General features: G+C 38.3%; 1 protein-coding gene across 4 annotated transcripts; it reads right to left on the bottom strand.

Annotated features, from left to right (window-relative positions):
• Positions 1-190: 190 nt before the first annotated feature.
• On the bottom strand, positions 191-13,475 carry LOC133290347 (protein ACTIVITY OF BC1 COMPLEX KINASE 8, chloroplastic). Of its 4 annotated transcripts, none has more exons than XR_009748647.1 (22): positions 12,846-13,475; positions 12,593-12,728; positions 8,343-8,509; positions 7,957-8,077; positions 7,722-7,822; positions 7,356-7,454; positions 6,707-6,817; positions 6,523-6,602; positions 6,324-6,393; positions 5,768-5,841; positions 5,567-5,636; positions 5,364-5,452; positions 4,626-4,750; positions 3,543-3,623; positions 3,413-3,473; positions 3,249-3,303; positions 3,068-3,166; positions 2,862-2,951; positions 2,198-2,257; positions 1,963-2,090; positions 823-869; positions 191-717 (listed from the first exon to the last, which is right to left on the bottom strand). XR_009748647.1 is itself a non-coding variant. In XM_061488420.1 (21 exons), exons 1-20 carry the CDS (start codon positions 13,338-13,340, stop codon positions 1,974-1,976), a joined length of 2,301 nt encoding a protein of 766 aa, XP_061344404.1. In that variant the 5' UTR covers positions 13,341-13,475; the 3' UTR covers positions 191-717; positions 1,963-1,973. The 4 variants fall into 4 exon arrangements, 2 of the variants coding, with proteins under 2 accessions (XP_061344404.1, XP_061344410.1); XR_009748653.1 differs by having other exon boundaries at positions 191-711; XM_061488420.1 differs by lacking the exon at positions 823-869.
• Positions 13,476-13,709: the final 234 nt, after the last annotated feature.

Genomic DNA, 13,709 nt, shown 5'->3' with positions numbered 1-13,709 from the left:
GAGCCAGTAATAGCAAACAGTAAAAACTAAAGATAGACTACAGAGAGATTTTTGACGCGTTAAACCGGCAACTCGAATTCAAGAAGCTATGCGTGCACAATGATGAACCTGAAGTTAGGCGTTGAGAACAAGAAACACTAGGCATAACCACGAAAGACTGTATTTTCATGGGCAACTTAAATCCAACATATGGATAGCAAATAATTACATTTGCATTTTCATTGGACAAATTTATTTTCGTCAGTTACAAGCAAAGCTTCCCACTGTCAAATTTTGTTGGAAGCTAATAAGCTATACCATACCATATGGTAAATACAACAATAAACCCTAGACTTATGCATATAATTTTTTTTTTTTTTGATAACATATGCATATAAAATTTACTTTACGGATATGAGGTACAAAAACACTAATAAACTATTATTTGAGAATATATTATAGGGGTAGGGGAGGGCCGGCGGCGGAGGGGGGTTGGTGGGTTTATGTTACAAAAAGTGTAGCTAGCCAATTGGCTACGTCAGAGCCCCATCCTTTTAGCAATGTAATCAAGTGTACAGAAGCCTCCAGCACGTCCGTCAGTTGAAAGTTTTTTTGCGCATGCTGATGTCTTCCAGGATGTTGGCTATTACTTTGAGCTCCTAATCCTTTCGATGCTCTAGAGGTTGACTTGTAACCATTGACCTTAACTTGAGCTACATGTCAATTCTAAATCTGCAACTGGCGAAATCAAACAAAAGAAATAAGTTTAGGCATGGGGCATGACAAAGGACCCTAAAACTGTGTTCAAAAGGAACTGCAAAGTATTAACTAAAAAAGTCTAACCATTTACAGCTAAACCCTCTAGTTGTATCTCAATTATTTAACTGCCTCTGCAAATAAGCATTTCATGCCAGTACGTAAGATTTCCGAGTAACTTCACATTTGGTATGCAAACATCATATTACATGAGAATATATGATGTCAACAAATCCAAGAATTTTCACAATTATTTTTAATTATTATACCACAACATGATGTTTGTTGAATTTCCCTACATTTGAGATACCCGGGTATCTTACATACCATGGTGAAAAGTGCCAAAAAAACTAAAGCCTCTTAATATAATATGATAGAGACACTAGAATGGATAGATCCACATAGATATACCTTGACAAGAAATTAAGGGCACACATCAGAAAGCATGCACTTAAATAAATAGCATCACATTTCATTTCTCTCCAGAGTGGAAAACGAAAGAGAACTTGTCTTCCATTACAAGAACTATGCCAAAGGCCATCATAACACTAAAATCAAAAAGAAAGCATAGCTAAAAGAATGTTACCAGTTACTTCTTTCTCTTTGTTCAAGGACCAGTGGATGCTCATATTTACTTAAAAAAGACCTATTACCCACAAGTGCCTAATTCTGTTATAAGGTGGTGACCGTTAACACTTGACTAGCCATTGTCAGAACACAGTACGCTTAATACTTGAGTGATGCCATCAAGTAACATTTTCTCACATCTAAAAGTTTGCAAGTTGGATGTTTACTCTCGTACTCCATAAATCAATTTTCAAATTAAGAACCAAACAAAATAAAAGGGTGGCCCAATTCACGAGGTTCCCGTGGGATCCAATCTGAGGAGGCTCATATGTGTGCTGCCTAACTAGTATGGGCGGGGAAAGCATAAAACAACACCATAAAAAGGGCAGCCCATTGCACAAGGCTCTCCCGTCATTGTGTTTGGGATGGGTAAGATGTGAACAACCTTATCCCTGTGAAGGAGAGGCTGTTTCTCCAAATAGAACCCATAGCCACCTGGTCACCAGGCATAAACACACACCATAATGAGGCCAAAAACCTTCATGTAAAAAATTTGCGGAATAATCTTCTTGACTACCTAATTGACATCTTTGCATATTATCTTAGGACGAATATACTACGTATCATAAAAAAAAAATTTAAAAATAGAGCATCATTCACCTAGTAGTTGCTTATGCAGTTCCTGTAATCAATCGTTCCCGTTCATCTAACTTCTTGATCTTCACAATGCCCAAAAGAACTTGAAAACCAAAGATTGCACAAAAAACATATGCTATGACGGCAGGCACCTGAAAAAGATAACATGCAAGTGAGGAATGAGAATGTACCACTAGACGACCAATTAATTGACTGGGTAATCACAACGAAAAAGACAGGTAGGATGAGAAAAGATTACCCTAATTGAATTAAGATACAGAACTGTTGCAAGATTTATTAGGCTACCAGCAGCTACTGCCTGTTAATCGACAAAAAGGCAACATGAATATGCATCATCCCAACAGTTTTTATTGCCCTTGGTCATATAAAAATATCATACATTTACCAGAAGAGTTGATACAAAAACATGTTTTACAATACATACATACATGTAATATACTTGTGTCAAGAGTCAACTATATACATCCATCATTCACTTAAAATATCTTGGGAGAAATTAAAAATATGAGATTGTTTAAATGTATGTTAAAAAATGTTGATTCATGCCTTTGCAACATATGAACACACACCTGCATGCAAGGGCATTCACAAATGTCCCCATTTTATTTTATTTTCTTTAAAAGGTGATAAAAAGATAACTACAATCATGTATAAGCAGGTAAGTATATTGCAAGCACATGAATTCATTGTCATTTACATAATTTAATGAGTTGTTGCCATTGCATGTGTGATCACACAACAGCTAACATTTGCTTACGGTAGACAATAAATTTGAAGGCCTTGCAAAGCTAAAAAAAAATGACAAATTATGAACATTTACAGATTGTTAAATAGACTCAAACCAAATCCCAAGAAACAAGTAAGCTTATAATTCCACTAAACTATAGGCTGGCTTCACTCACATTCCCTATTGTCTTCTGAAAAGTGGCAATTCGTTGGAATGCCCTCTCAGATTCCAAAGTTCGGACTCGGAGCTTCAGATCACCTTGCTCCTGTGGAAAAATATAGTGTAGCGAGCTGTGATCTAGAATACCAAAAATCCAGAACAAACAAATAATACAAATCAAATAAAAAACTCAAATTATATCAAAGAAAATCCAATTCAGACCAATCTTTGGATGATTTCAGCAAGCTTTTCAACCCTATCAGCCTGTCTAAATAAGTTGTAAAATGCTTGAGATTGTCTGTCCCATCTCTTTCTGAAGTCCTGTACATTGAGAAGAAGGATATGAGACAGGAAGTCACAATTCTTAGACTGAATTCAAGCATGGTAACAAGTGTGGGGCTGCCTTTAGGATAACTTCAACTCCTGCCTCACGGAATCTTAACAACTCCATAGCATAACTACAAGGCCAGGAAGACTAGTTGTGTTAGGTATGCAAAACATATAACCTAAAACTTATAATGTTGAAAAAGAATTTAAAAAAATTGAAACTATGGAGACAGTACTCACGGTTTGGCAATCTCAGTAATATCAAAACGGGGGTCAAGGCCCTTTCCAATGCCATCCAACACTGCAGAAAAGTTTATTTGTTACCTTGCAGTCACATGCAAAGTAACACATTAAACTCGTTAATATTTACCTGAGAAGGCTCTAACAACAAATGTGAATGTAGCAGGAAATCGGAAGGGCTGGTCTCCTGCAATGGATAGTAAATCTTCACCTGTTTAAAGGATAAATGCTACGAGTAAGTGATAAGCCTATGGGTTGCATAATGTTATTGAACTAAGTCATGTTTGGTTTGATGGTATGATATTTTATAAAATGGGAATGGGAATTGGGGTGGGGGTGGGAATGCAATGTTTATTCCTATGTTTAATTTACTATAAATAGGAATGGAATGATAACTTCATTCCATTTTTAAGTTTAATATGCTATAATTGATTTTAAAAAAATACAAGAAAAATTAATTCATTTAGGTAAAATAGGCTTGGCTCGCCCTGATGTTAGCCAACCAAATTTTTGGAATCAGCAGGGCCCAAGCTCATTATTTCGGGGCCCAAGCAAACACAGACAGGTCCAAAAAAGACTTTGGGCTTGATGAGGTAAGCCAGTTGGGCTGGGCCATTTTTAACACATATTGATGAAATGGAATGGGGATTTCATCACTTTTATAATGGAGTACCTATACCTATGATTGTAGGAATGCTCATTCCCATTCCAATGACCTAACCAAACATGTGAATGGCCGAATGGAATGATCCATTCCATTCGGCCAAACATGCGCTAATAGAACACATCGCCCAATTAGTTGAAGTAAAGGAAGTTATGATGCAGATTCCATTCGGCCAAACATGTGCTAATAGAACACATCGCCCAATTAGTTGAAGTAAAGGAAGTTATGATGCAGAGCATGATTTTCATAGTTGAGGCAGGTCATGTCAAACTTCATGGATGTTACCATTTTAACCAATCAGGAAAACCAACGTAAGGTCAAAAATCATAGTATATGGAATTGTATACAGCTTTCCACCTACATGAAAGTTACTGGATAAAATAATAACCAACCAGTATCTTTTAGTCAATAGCTGGAACGATATATTCTTCCAAGAACTTACCTATTTTCATCTTCTCATATGGCCAACTTTATCAGCAATAATTGTTGTATGCATACATCCGAATAATCTAAACCTAAAGACACACACAATTAGACCAGGTGCATTACCAATAGCAGCCAGGCGTTCTTTCTTCTTATTTACTTTTTCCTCCTTGCTTAATGGCTTTTTGAATCCAAGTTCAGCTGTTGCTATCTCTCTCTCTCTCCTTTGTGCAGCCAGACGCTCTTCAAAACTGAAGAAAATTAAATTGAAGAGCTCGAGGTCAGAGATTGCAATAGATTGCGACATAAATAATCAGTACAGAAAACTAACCCTAAACCCTAAAATATTAGCAAGGGAAGAAAATATAAACCTAAAATATCGACAACTAATCACAAATGTGCAGTAACAATTTTCAAAAAAATATCACTTTCTTTTTCTTTTGGTGAGAAAAAGTTTAGAGGGATGGCAAGTTGCCTCATTTCAATGTCAGGGCATACCACACAAGCCTTGACAAGGGCTCACAGTGGTACATACAGATGACCTACCAATGAAGGATCGCGAACAAGAATCAAACCTAAGACCTTTGAGAGGACGCAATCCGATCCTACTTATATATCACTATATTCCTAACATAACTAATCAGGACAGTCAGGTGCTTCAGCACAAACCCTAATCATGAACAAAATTTTCCTTTTCCAAAAGGTTTAGATTCTCCAATCTAGAACACTTTTTACATGATTTTAAGCAGATTCTGCAGGTACTGCAATCAATAATTTACAATCCATATAATGATATTGACTTATAGAAATACAACTTCTGAGTCTCTGGAGGTGTTTCTACTTGTGATGGGTTCAATAAACTACCTATTGAGGAAGAACTGTGCTGTTCGTCTAACAGCAGTCATATCTCCAGTTGGGACAAGAACACCCATTTGAATCATTGATTGAAGGACCTACATCAGTGCACAAGCTTCATTTGGTAAGTAAATTAGAGTCAAGAATGGAATATCAAGCTAGAGTAATCATGGCATTATGGGACACCACCAACAAAAAAACAGTTACTTTACCTTATCGGGATTCTTCTCATAAATTCCATAAAAAGCTTCGAGTAAACCTTCTCGGATATTTGGACTGATACTGAAAGGTGCAACACCAATCGTAATTGCATAAGGCAATCATCTTACCAAGCTTAAGATATTTGTCTTGTAATCCATATATTTTGTTTTTAAATCCATATTTTAAATATACAGAAAAGATAGAGAACATACCTTCCCATCATTCCAAAATCATAAAAGATCAATCTTCCACCATTGACATCATCAACCGCAATATTTCCAGGATGCTGCATGAACAATGTATACATTAGTTACACACAAGAAGAAGAAGCATTAAATTGAACTTCCTGAATGATAATCATGAAATATGAGAATTCCTTATTTAACACACAGTTTCTTCCCCAGAAAAAGGAAAGAGGACATGGCAAGGCAAGATCTCAATGAGTCTCTAGCATAGTTTTGGATGTTTGGCAGTCACTATTCTTCATCATGGGAATGAAGTTACTTTAATGCCCATGTGACCAACCCCTAGGGAGGATGAAGTCTTGGGCACCAGAAGCTTCCTGAGGCAATAGATGATAATCTATATGACAGAAGTAGCACACTTCTTGTACCTCAGGCAATAGATGCTTGAGGATTGCAGTATAAGAGCATATACAAAGACAGTAAATATAACATGTTGGCTTCACTACACAGTTCATCAGCTAGACAATCCATAAAAGCGAGAGAACTCAATAACTACTTAGCAATTCTAAAACCAAGAACGCACCGGGTCAGCATGGAAGAAGCCATGCGATAGAATCTGCTCCAAGTACGACTCAACAGCATATCGCCCTAACCTGTACAAGATAAAGTGAATGTTATATTAATTTGAATTTTAGAGGCAAGCATCAGTTGTTGAGATGCACAGAAGTAAAAGGTAACATGCCAATAGTGGTTTTGTCGACAAAAAAACAAATTCTATTAACCTTTGCCGGTCAACACCCAGCTGATCTATTGCTTGTATTTTGTTTATTTTAATCCCTGGAACATATTCCATTGTCAGAATCTGCATTGGAAAATTAGTTATATTAGAGATAAATTAGAAAAATATCAGAAGAAAATGGGAAAGATGTACAATTGCTATATATCTATGATAAATGAAGGTTAAACCTGTGGTGTGGTATAATCCCAGAATATTGTAGGGACTTTCACATAATCCAAGTTCTTAAAGTTACTTGCAAATAGTTCTGCATTAGCAGCTTCCTTGGTGTAATCAATCTCCTGAAAATTGTTAATTCATGTTACAGTTATGGCATCAGCTAAAGTTGAGGATGCACAGAAGACACATGCAAACATCATACTGAAACAAGAACAGGATCCACAATTAATGTAAGAGTCACTTTATTTATATATTTGCTAGGTTCTAACACTTGTAAAACTGCAGGCCACCTTATCCCTTCTGTCAAAATAACTCAAGTAACATTCTCAGGTATCTCATTTCTGTTTGAATAAAGAGTCTCTTAAATAACCTTCAGAAATCTTTACTAGAATTTTGTTATAAAAGTCTTCCATGAACTAAAGGAACTTCCTTAGTTTCCCCATATGCAATTCCAAAGAGCAGAGCCAGCCTCTTGACTTATCCCATGCACCTGAACCTAATCAAACTCTAAATGAGTAGTCAGTAGTGTTCCTATCTAATCTTAGTGTTTGAATTTTCTACGATGGAGTTACACCAATATGATGGAGAGCTAGACATATGAATTTTTTCAGTTGATCTCCAATAACCTAAGAAAGCAGCAACTTTCCAGAATATCATCACCTGATATAACACGGAGGCACACTCATCATAAATAGCAACCCAATCCCTCTTTGCACCATCTGATTTAGGATCAACTTTTTGAAGATATTCAGCAATAACCTGGATGGAAAAAAAAAAGGCCCAAGTATCATTGTTTTATTCTATGCTGCAAATCTTCACAGGCTGGAAATCCAATTATTAAAAACACACCATGCATGGAAAAATATATAGCAATAAGAAAGTTCAAATTTTGAAGACGACTTGTCAATCTTGGCAGATTACTAAGAAGATAAATTAAGGAGAAAATGTAGAATTATCAAAAAGTAATATCTAATTTGCATGCAGCACTAAAGAGTAAATGTTATATTAAATACTCGTAACACTCACCCTCAGGTTTTTAAGGTCGATATCAAAAAGACCCTTGAGACCAGGCCTTTGTACTTTAACAACAACATCCTTTCCCTTTAATCTCGCACGATGAACCTGACCTGCATTGGGAGAACAAGATATTTCACGATTCTTTTCTTCTAATCAAATATTACAGTAGGTACATTTAATCTCATTTCCTTCTCTGATTGCACATTTCCTATTACAAATACATGCAAAATAAAACATTGATTACCAAGACTTGCAGCAGCTATTGGTTCATACTCAAATTGATCAAAGATGTCACCTACAGGAGCTCCAAGCTCTTCTTCAACAATAGCTATAGCAGTCTCCGAGGGAAACGGAGGAACTTGATCCTGAACCCAAACCCAAACCATAAAATTATAAATGAATAGTAGATTACAAAGCAACTAAGAGAATATCAATAATAGAAAGCCAAACAATAAACAAATAAAATATAAGAAGAACAAATATAAAAGCGAGTTTAAATTTTCATTTTTTCCAAGGAAAATATATACCATCAATACCAAATTCGATAAGAAAGGCAACACAACAGAAGCAAGTTAATATCTCCATGCAAGGAAATAATCTTATAAATGCTGTTCAAAACTTCAATTTAACCTGAAGTTCTGACAACTGGTCAACATATTCTTGAGGAAGAATGTCCACCCTCGTGGAGAATTGCTGACCAATTTTGATAAATGTAGGACCTAATCTCAGAATGCTTTCTTTCAGCCATTTTGCAAGGGCCTTTCGCCTTATGGTTTTCTTTTCCTCAGTCATTCCTCCTGCAAATGATATCTTTGAGTCAAATAAAAAACAAGCAGACACATTGTTGAGATTCTTCAAAATTCAATAAAAAGCTCTTCATAATTTATATGTTGATAGGTTTATTTGTTATTGTTAGGAATGGGATTTAAAACAGGCAAAATTGATAAATATCATAAAATCATGACAACAACGAGATTAACTCTTGAAGCTAAAGCATGAACTTGGGCATTGATGGTGTAGTAAGGATCAACTCTGGCTAGTATAACCAACGTGTCATAACTTTCCCAACTTCTAAACTTCAAGTTCATATGATGTATAATAGGAAGTAAATTAGTTTCTGTTGAGATATATAGTCCCACATTGGTTGTATGTGCAACTAATGTGGAGTTTATAAGGCCTTGGGCACTCCCACCCTTTGAGCTAGCTTTTGGGGTGGTGTATCCCAAGGTTCTTTACATGGTATCTAGAGCCTAACAAGAGGTATCCTAATCCGCGTTTTTTTTCGGTGGACCACTGTCCGCTGAGTAAATTTTTTTTTTTTTTTTTTTCGGAAACAATCATATCTGTCAATTTCCGGCGTCCATACATCGTCAAAGGACCTCTCTGATCACTGTCGCTGTCCGGAACCGCCGTTGACCGCCGTCTCCGACGAATTCTCCGGCGATTTTTCCGGCGAACCATACACGGTTCTGATCGTCCAAACACGGCGGTCTTGTTTGTCTTGGACCCGTTCGAAGATCCTTCTCCACTCGCTCTCACGCGCGTCACAAAGGGGCTGCGTCCAGTTATTTTGCAGCCGCGCGTGGAGGCGCGTGAGGCTGTTTCTTCCGGTCCTACCACCACCGTCCATCTCGCCGTAACCTTGCATCCCTGGATCTGTCCTCGATTTGTGGTTTTGACATCGTTCCGGTTTCCTACGGTGTCCTTTCCCTTGTTGGTTACTGTTCACAGGTGTCTCTTTGCTTTTTGTTGCTGTTCTTTTTGGTTTCAGGTGACCCATGGCTGATTTGTCACCCCACGATGCATCCAAGGGTTCTCAAAAGGCTGACCCGCCTGTTTTTTCTAATTATGTTAATGTTCCGCTGCACGTCGACAAGTTGGATGGCTCCAATTATGATTCTTGGGCTTCTGATCTCCGACTTTGGCTTGATGGACAGGACTACACTGACCATCTCATTACTAAGGCTGAGTCCATCTCGGTAGATGTACGCCCTCATTGGAAAAAGGTTGATGCTCAGTTATGTAGCATCATCAAGTCTACCATCCACTCGTCCTTGAAGCAGATTTTCCGTGCTCACGTCACTTGTGAGTCTGTTTGGCGTCAGGCCAAGTCACTTTATACCAATGACACTCAGCGACTCTATGGCGTTTGTCAAAATTTGATCACTACTATTGCTGCTCAACAACTTGATGTCTCTATGTCTGCTTACTTGGGAAAAGTTCAGAGCCTCGTGTCCTGGGTTCGATCCTCGCCGCCCTCCACTTTCTCTTTGTGAAATTTCTTAGCACAGGAGGTTGGGCCTGTTGCATTATCCACTCTTCAAGCCCAATGGGCTCTTGTGTGAGGGGGCGTGTTGAGATATATAGTCTCACATTGGTTGTATGTGCAACTAATGTGGAGTTTATAAAGCCTTGGGCACTCCCACCCTTTGAGCTAGCTTTTGGGGTGGTGTATCCCAAGGTTCTTTACAGTTTCAAAGGAAGATAGTGACCCTCCAGGCTTCAAAAGCTCAAGAAAAATATATGTGAATAATAAAATTGTAGTCGTTGGATTCTTGATTACGGAGCTTCTGATCATATGACAGGTAATGCAACCTTGTTCTGTTCTTATACCCCTTATTATCATCAGTCACGAATAAGGACTGCTGATGGTAGTTTCTCTAATATTGCGGGAAAGGGATCCATTAAGCTCTCTGAACATATTACTCTGAATTCTGTCCTTCATGTCCCTTCTCTTACTTGCAACCTTATTTCTATTAGTAAACTTTCCTCTGAATTGCATTGTATTGCTAAATTCTCCGCCAAAACCTGTGTTTTTCAAGAACAGGATTCGGGGCTGATGATTGGCAGTGCTAGAGAGGATGAAGGGCTTTACTATTTTGAAGAAGATTCTCATGAAAAGAGATTTTTTGCAAATCACTCTTTATGTTTATCAGATGATTGTAATGATGTTTTGTTGTGGCATCGTCGTTTAGGACATCCAAATTTCTTTTATCTTCAAAAGCTGCTTCCAAACTTATTTATCAATAAAAAACCAAGTTCCTTTTGTTGTGATGATTGTCAATTTGCAAAACACTCTCGTGTTTCTTATTCCCCCAGAGATTATCATGTTTCATCTCCATTTACATTGATTCATGGTGATATTTGGGGACCAGCTCGTGAAAAAAATATATCTGGAGCTCGTTGGTTTATTACCTTCATTGATGATCATTCCAGGGTATGCTGGGTATATCTTCTAAAGGATAAGTCTGAAGCTGCAGCCACTTTTAAAAACTTTCATGCTATGGTACAAACTCAATTCCAGACTTCTATCCAAATCCTGCGAACTGACAACGGTACTGAATATTTCAATTCTGTTCTTGGTGATTTCCTAACCAAGCAAGGTATTATCCATCAAAGTTCTTGTCCTAACACCCCTCAACAAAATGGGGTGGCTGAAAGAAAAAATAGACATCTCATTGAAGTTGCTAGAGCCCTCTTGTTTACAATGCATGTCCCTAAATACCTGTGGGGGGAGGCTGTCTTGACTGCCTCATATCTCATCAATCGAATGCCCTCTCGTGTCCTGAATTTTCATTCTCCCATATCTTACCTTACCCGCTCTTTTCCCTCCTTTCGGGCTCTATCTTACCTTCCTCCAAAATTGTTTGGCTGTGTGGTTTTTGTTCATATTCCTCCACATCAAAGGTCCAAACTTGATCCTAAGTCTGTTAGATGTGTCTTCATAGGATATCCTCCTAATCAAAAAGGTTACAAGTGCTACTCACCTTCTCTTCGAAAGGTATTTGTTTCTATGGATGTTACTTTTTATGAAACACAATCATTTTTTCCCTTGACTTCTCTTCAGGGGGAGTCTATTAGTGTAAATGAAGACAAGTCTTGGATTCCAAATAATTCTACTGTCTTACCTTTACCCTTGGAAACATCTGTTGTTCCTCTACCTTTGAAGACAGGGGGAGTTAATGTACAGGAGACAAGGACAGCAACTGTACCAGAGACTGGAGATCCTCCCGGTAAATGGGGGAAATTCTACAGCAGGCGTAAGTCTCCTCAAGATCCTCTAGACTGCCAGGATTCTGACCCGAGTCCTAGTTCCAGCAATCCACTTGAGAACACTGGTACAGCTAACCTAGATATGCCTATTGCCCTTCGAAAAGGTACTAGATCTTGCACTGCTCATCCTATTTCTCATCACATTTCATATGAAAAGTTATCTCCAGGTTTTCGTGCTTTCAACACTATATTAGACGGTACAAAAATACCAAAAAAAAAACAAACGAAGAGGCATCACACTAATCAAAGAGACTAGACTTTAAAAAAGACTCTAGAATATTCTACAAAAATTATGTCCATAACATATAAGTAATAAGTGGCAATGAGTAAGAATAAATACACCAGAATATCAAAAAAGCTACAGTCGTCCACAAGGGCAGAACCAGCTGGAGAACACTCACGGCTAAGAGTAAACTTTCCCAGATGCTTCTAGATGGTTTATGACTGCGATTACTCAAGTGCAGACTCGATTAACATAATATTAGAAATCCCAGGGGTATGTAACGTATGATGCTAAATCGTATCAGTTTTAGAATTACTAACTTCAGTTTCCACTATTGATAGAAAACACTCCTACAATTAACACATTGAATAAACTTTTTGTTCTTCATAAAATTGGAATACAATGGAGCCCAAGTGCCCCCAGAATAAGAACTCTAACTCAGCAATCTCAGCAGATTCACGCGCATCTCATCCGCATGATTAAAGGAGGAAATCTGTTTACTAGACAAAACTAAAAAGGCTTCTTCAAGCTTAGAAGGACCACATGATTCCAATGGTTTGGAACAAGAACAACTATTATAATCTAGGGATGACAAACGACAAACCTCTGTAAGAGAACTTCTGATTATTCAGCCAAGCCTTGAAGATAAATGTTATAACAAATCCCCAAATTTCCAACGTTCTCTGGATCGTCGAGTAAGTCTTGAATCTGCTCCAACGACCTCCAGGCGCAGCCGCCACCTGCGAAAAAACACACTTTCATCACCCTCGTTCAATCTTGAACACCATACTATTTTTTATTAATATTTTTGTTTACAATCAGAGCCCAAAACACCAATCAACATGGAACAATCATACCTCAACCTGAGCTTCCCCACTTTGTTTGAACCACGCTTCTTCTTTGCCAATCTCCTCCAACCTCTTCTTCCTCCCATCCTCCCTCCGTTTCGAAGCTTCACCAAATTCTTCCGCTGCTACGCCATTGCCATTAACATACTTCACCAAGCTTCCATTGACAACTCCATTCTCACTCTCCCCAACGCCCAAGCTGCCATTCACGTAACCTTTAACCGAACCATTGCTACCGTTTTCGCTCACAACACTTGCAGCAACTCCATTGCCACTCCATTTCACATCACTCACTCTTTCGTCCAACTCGCTCCTCCGCGTCTCTTCAATCAAGGCACCTTCTTCCTTAACGGCACGGATTCGCGTGCGTAGAGTAACATTGTACCTCGAGTTCCTAGAAACGGAACAGCAAGAGCAAAATCTAGAGAGAGAAATACGACGCTTGGGGGTAATTTGGGGAGCAAGAAATTTGAGTTCGGGTAAGAGTAGAGAAGACGAAGCCATCGATCAGTGCTTTCTAAAGAGAGAGAGAGAGAGAGAGAGGGGATCAAACTCGAACCCTAGTTTTCATGGCGCATGAGAAGGAAATGGAGTTGGATTCGAATGAGACAGTGAAAGAGTGAAACGGAGGAAGTAGAAGACACACAAAGACAAACAGTAGAAGAAAGGATGCGAATGGGTGGAGATAAAGAGGACACGTGGCTAATAAAAGATGAGCCGTGAAGGATTTCAGAGATTTTGATTGGTTCTGGAGTTTAGCGAGTTGAACTGAGCCGCAGAAGCTCTTGGCTTACGTGGAAGGTGTTTGGACGCTTTACGCTTACGTGTCCGCTAGCATGTTTTGCTCTACCCATTGACGGTTACCCATGCAAG

The sequence above is a fragment of the Gastrolobium bilobum genome, unplaced genomic scaffold (genome assembly GCF_033153095.1).
Source record: "Gastrolobium bilobum isolate Gb01-03AN ecotype WA unplaced genomic scaffold, APGP_CSIRO_Gbil_v1 utg4377, whole genome shotgun sequence".
In the NCBI taxonomy this organism is placed as follows: domain Eukaryota; kingdom Viridiplantae; phylum Streptophyta; class Magnoliopsida; order Fabales; family Fabaceae; genus Gastrolobium; species Gastrolobium bilobum.
This window is presented reverse-complemented; position numbering and strand designations above follow the sequence as displayed.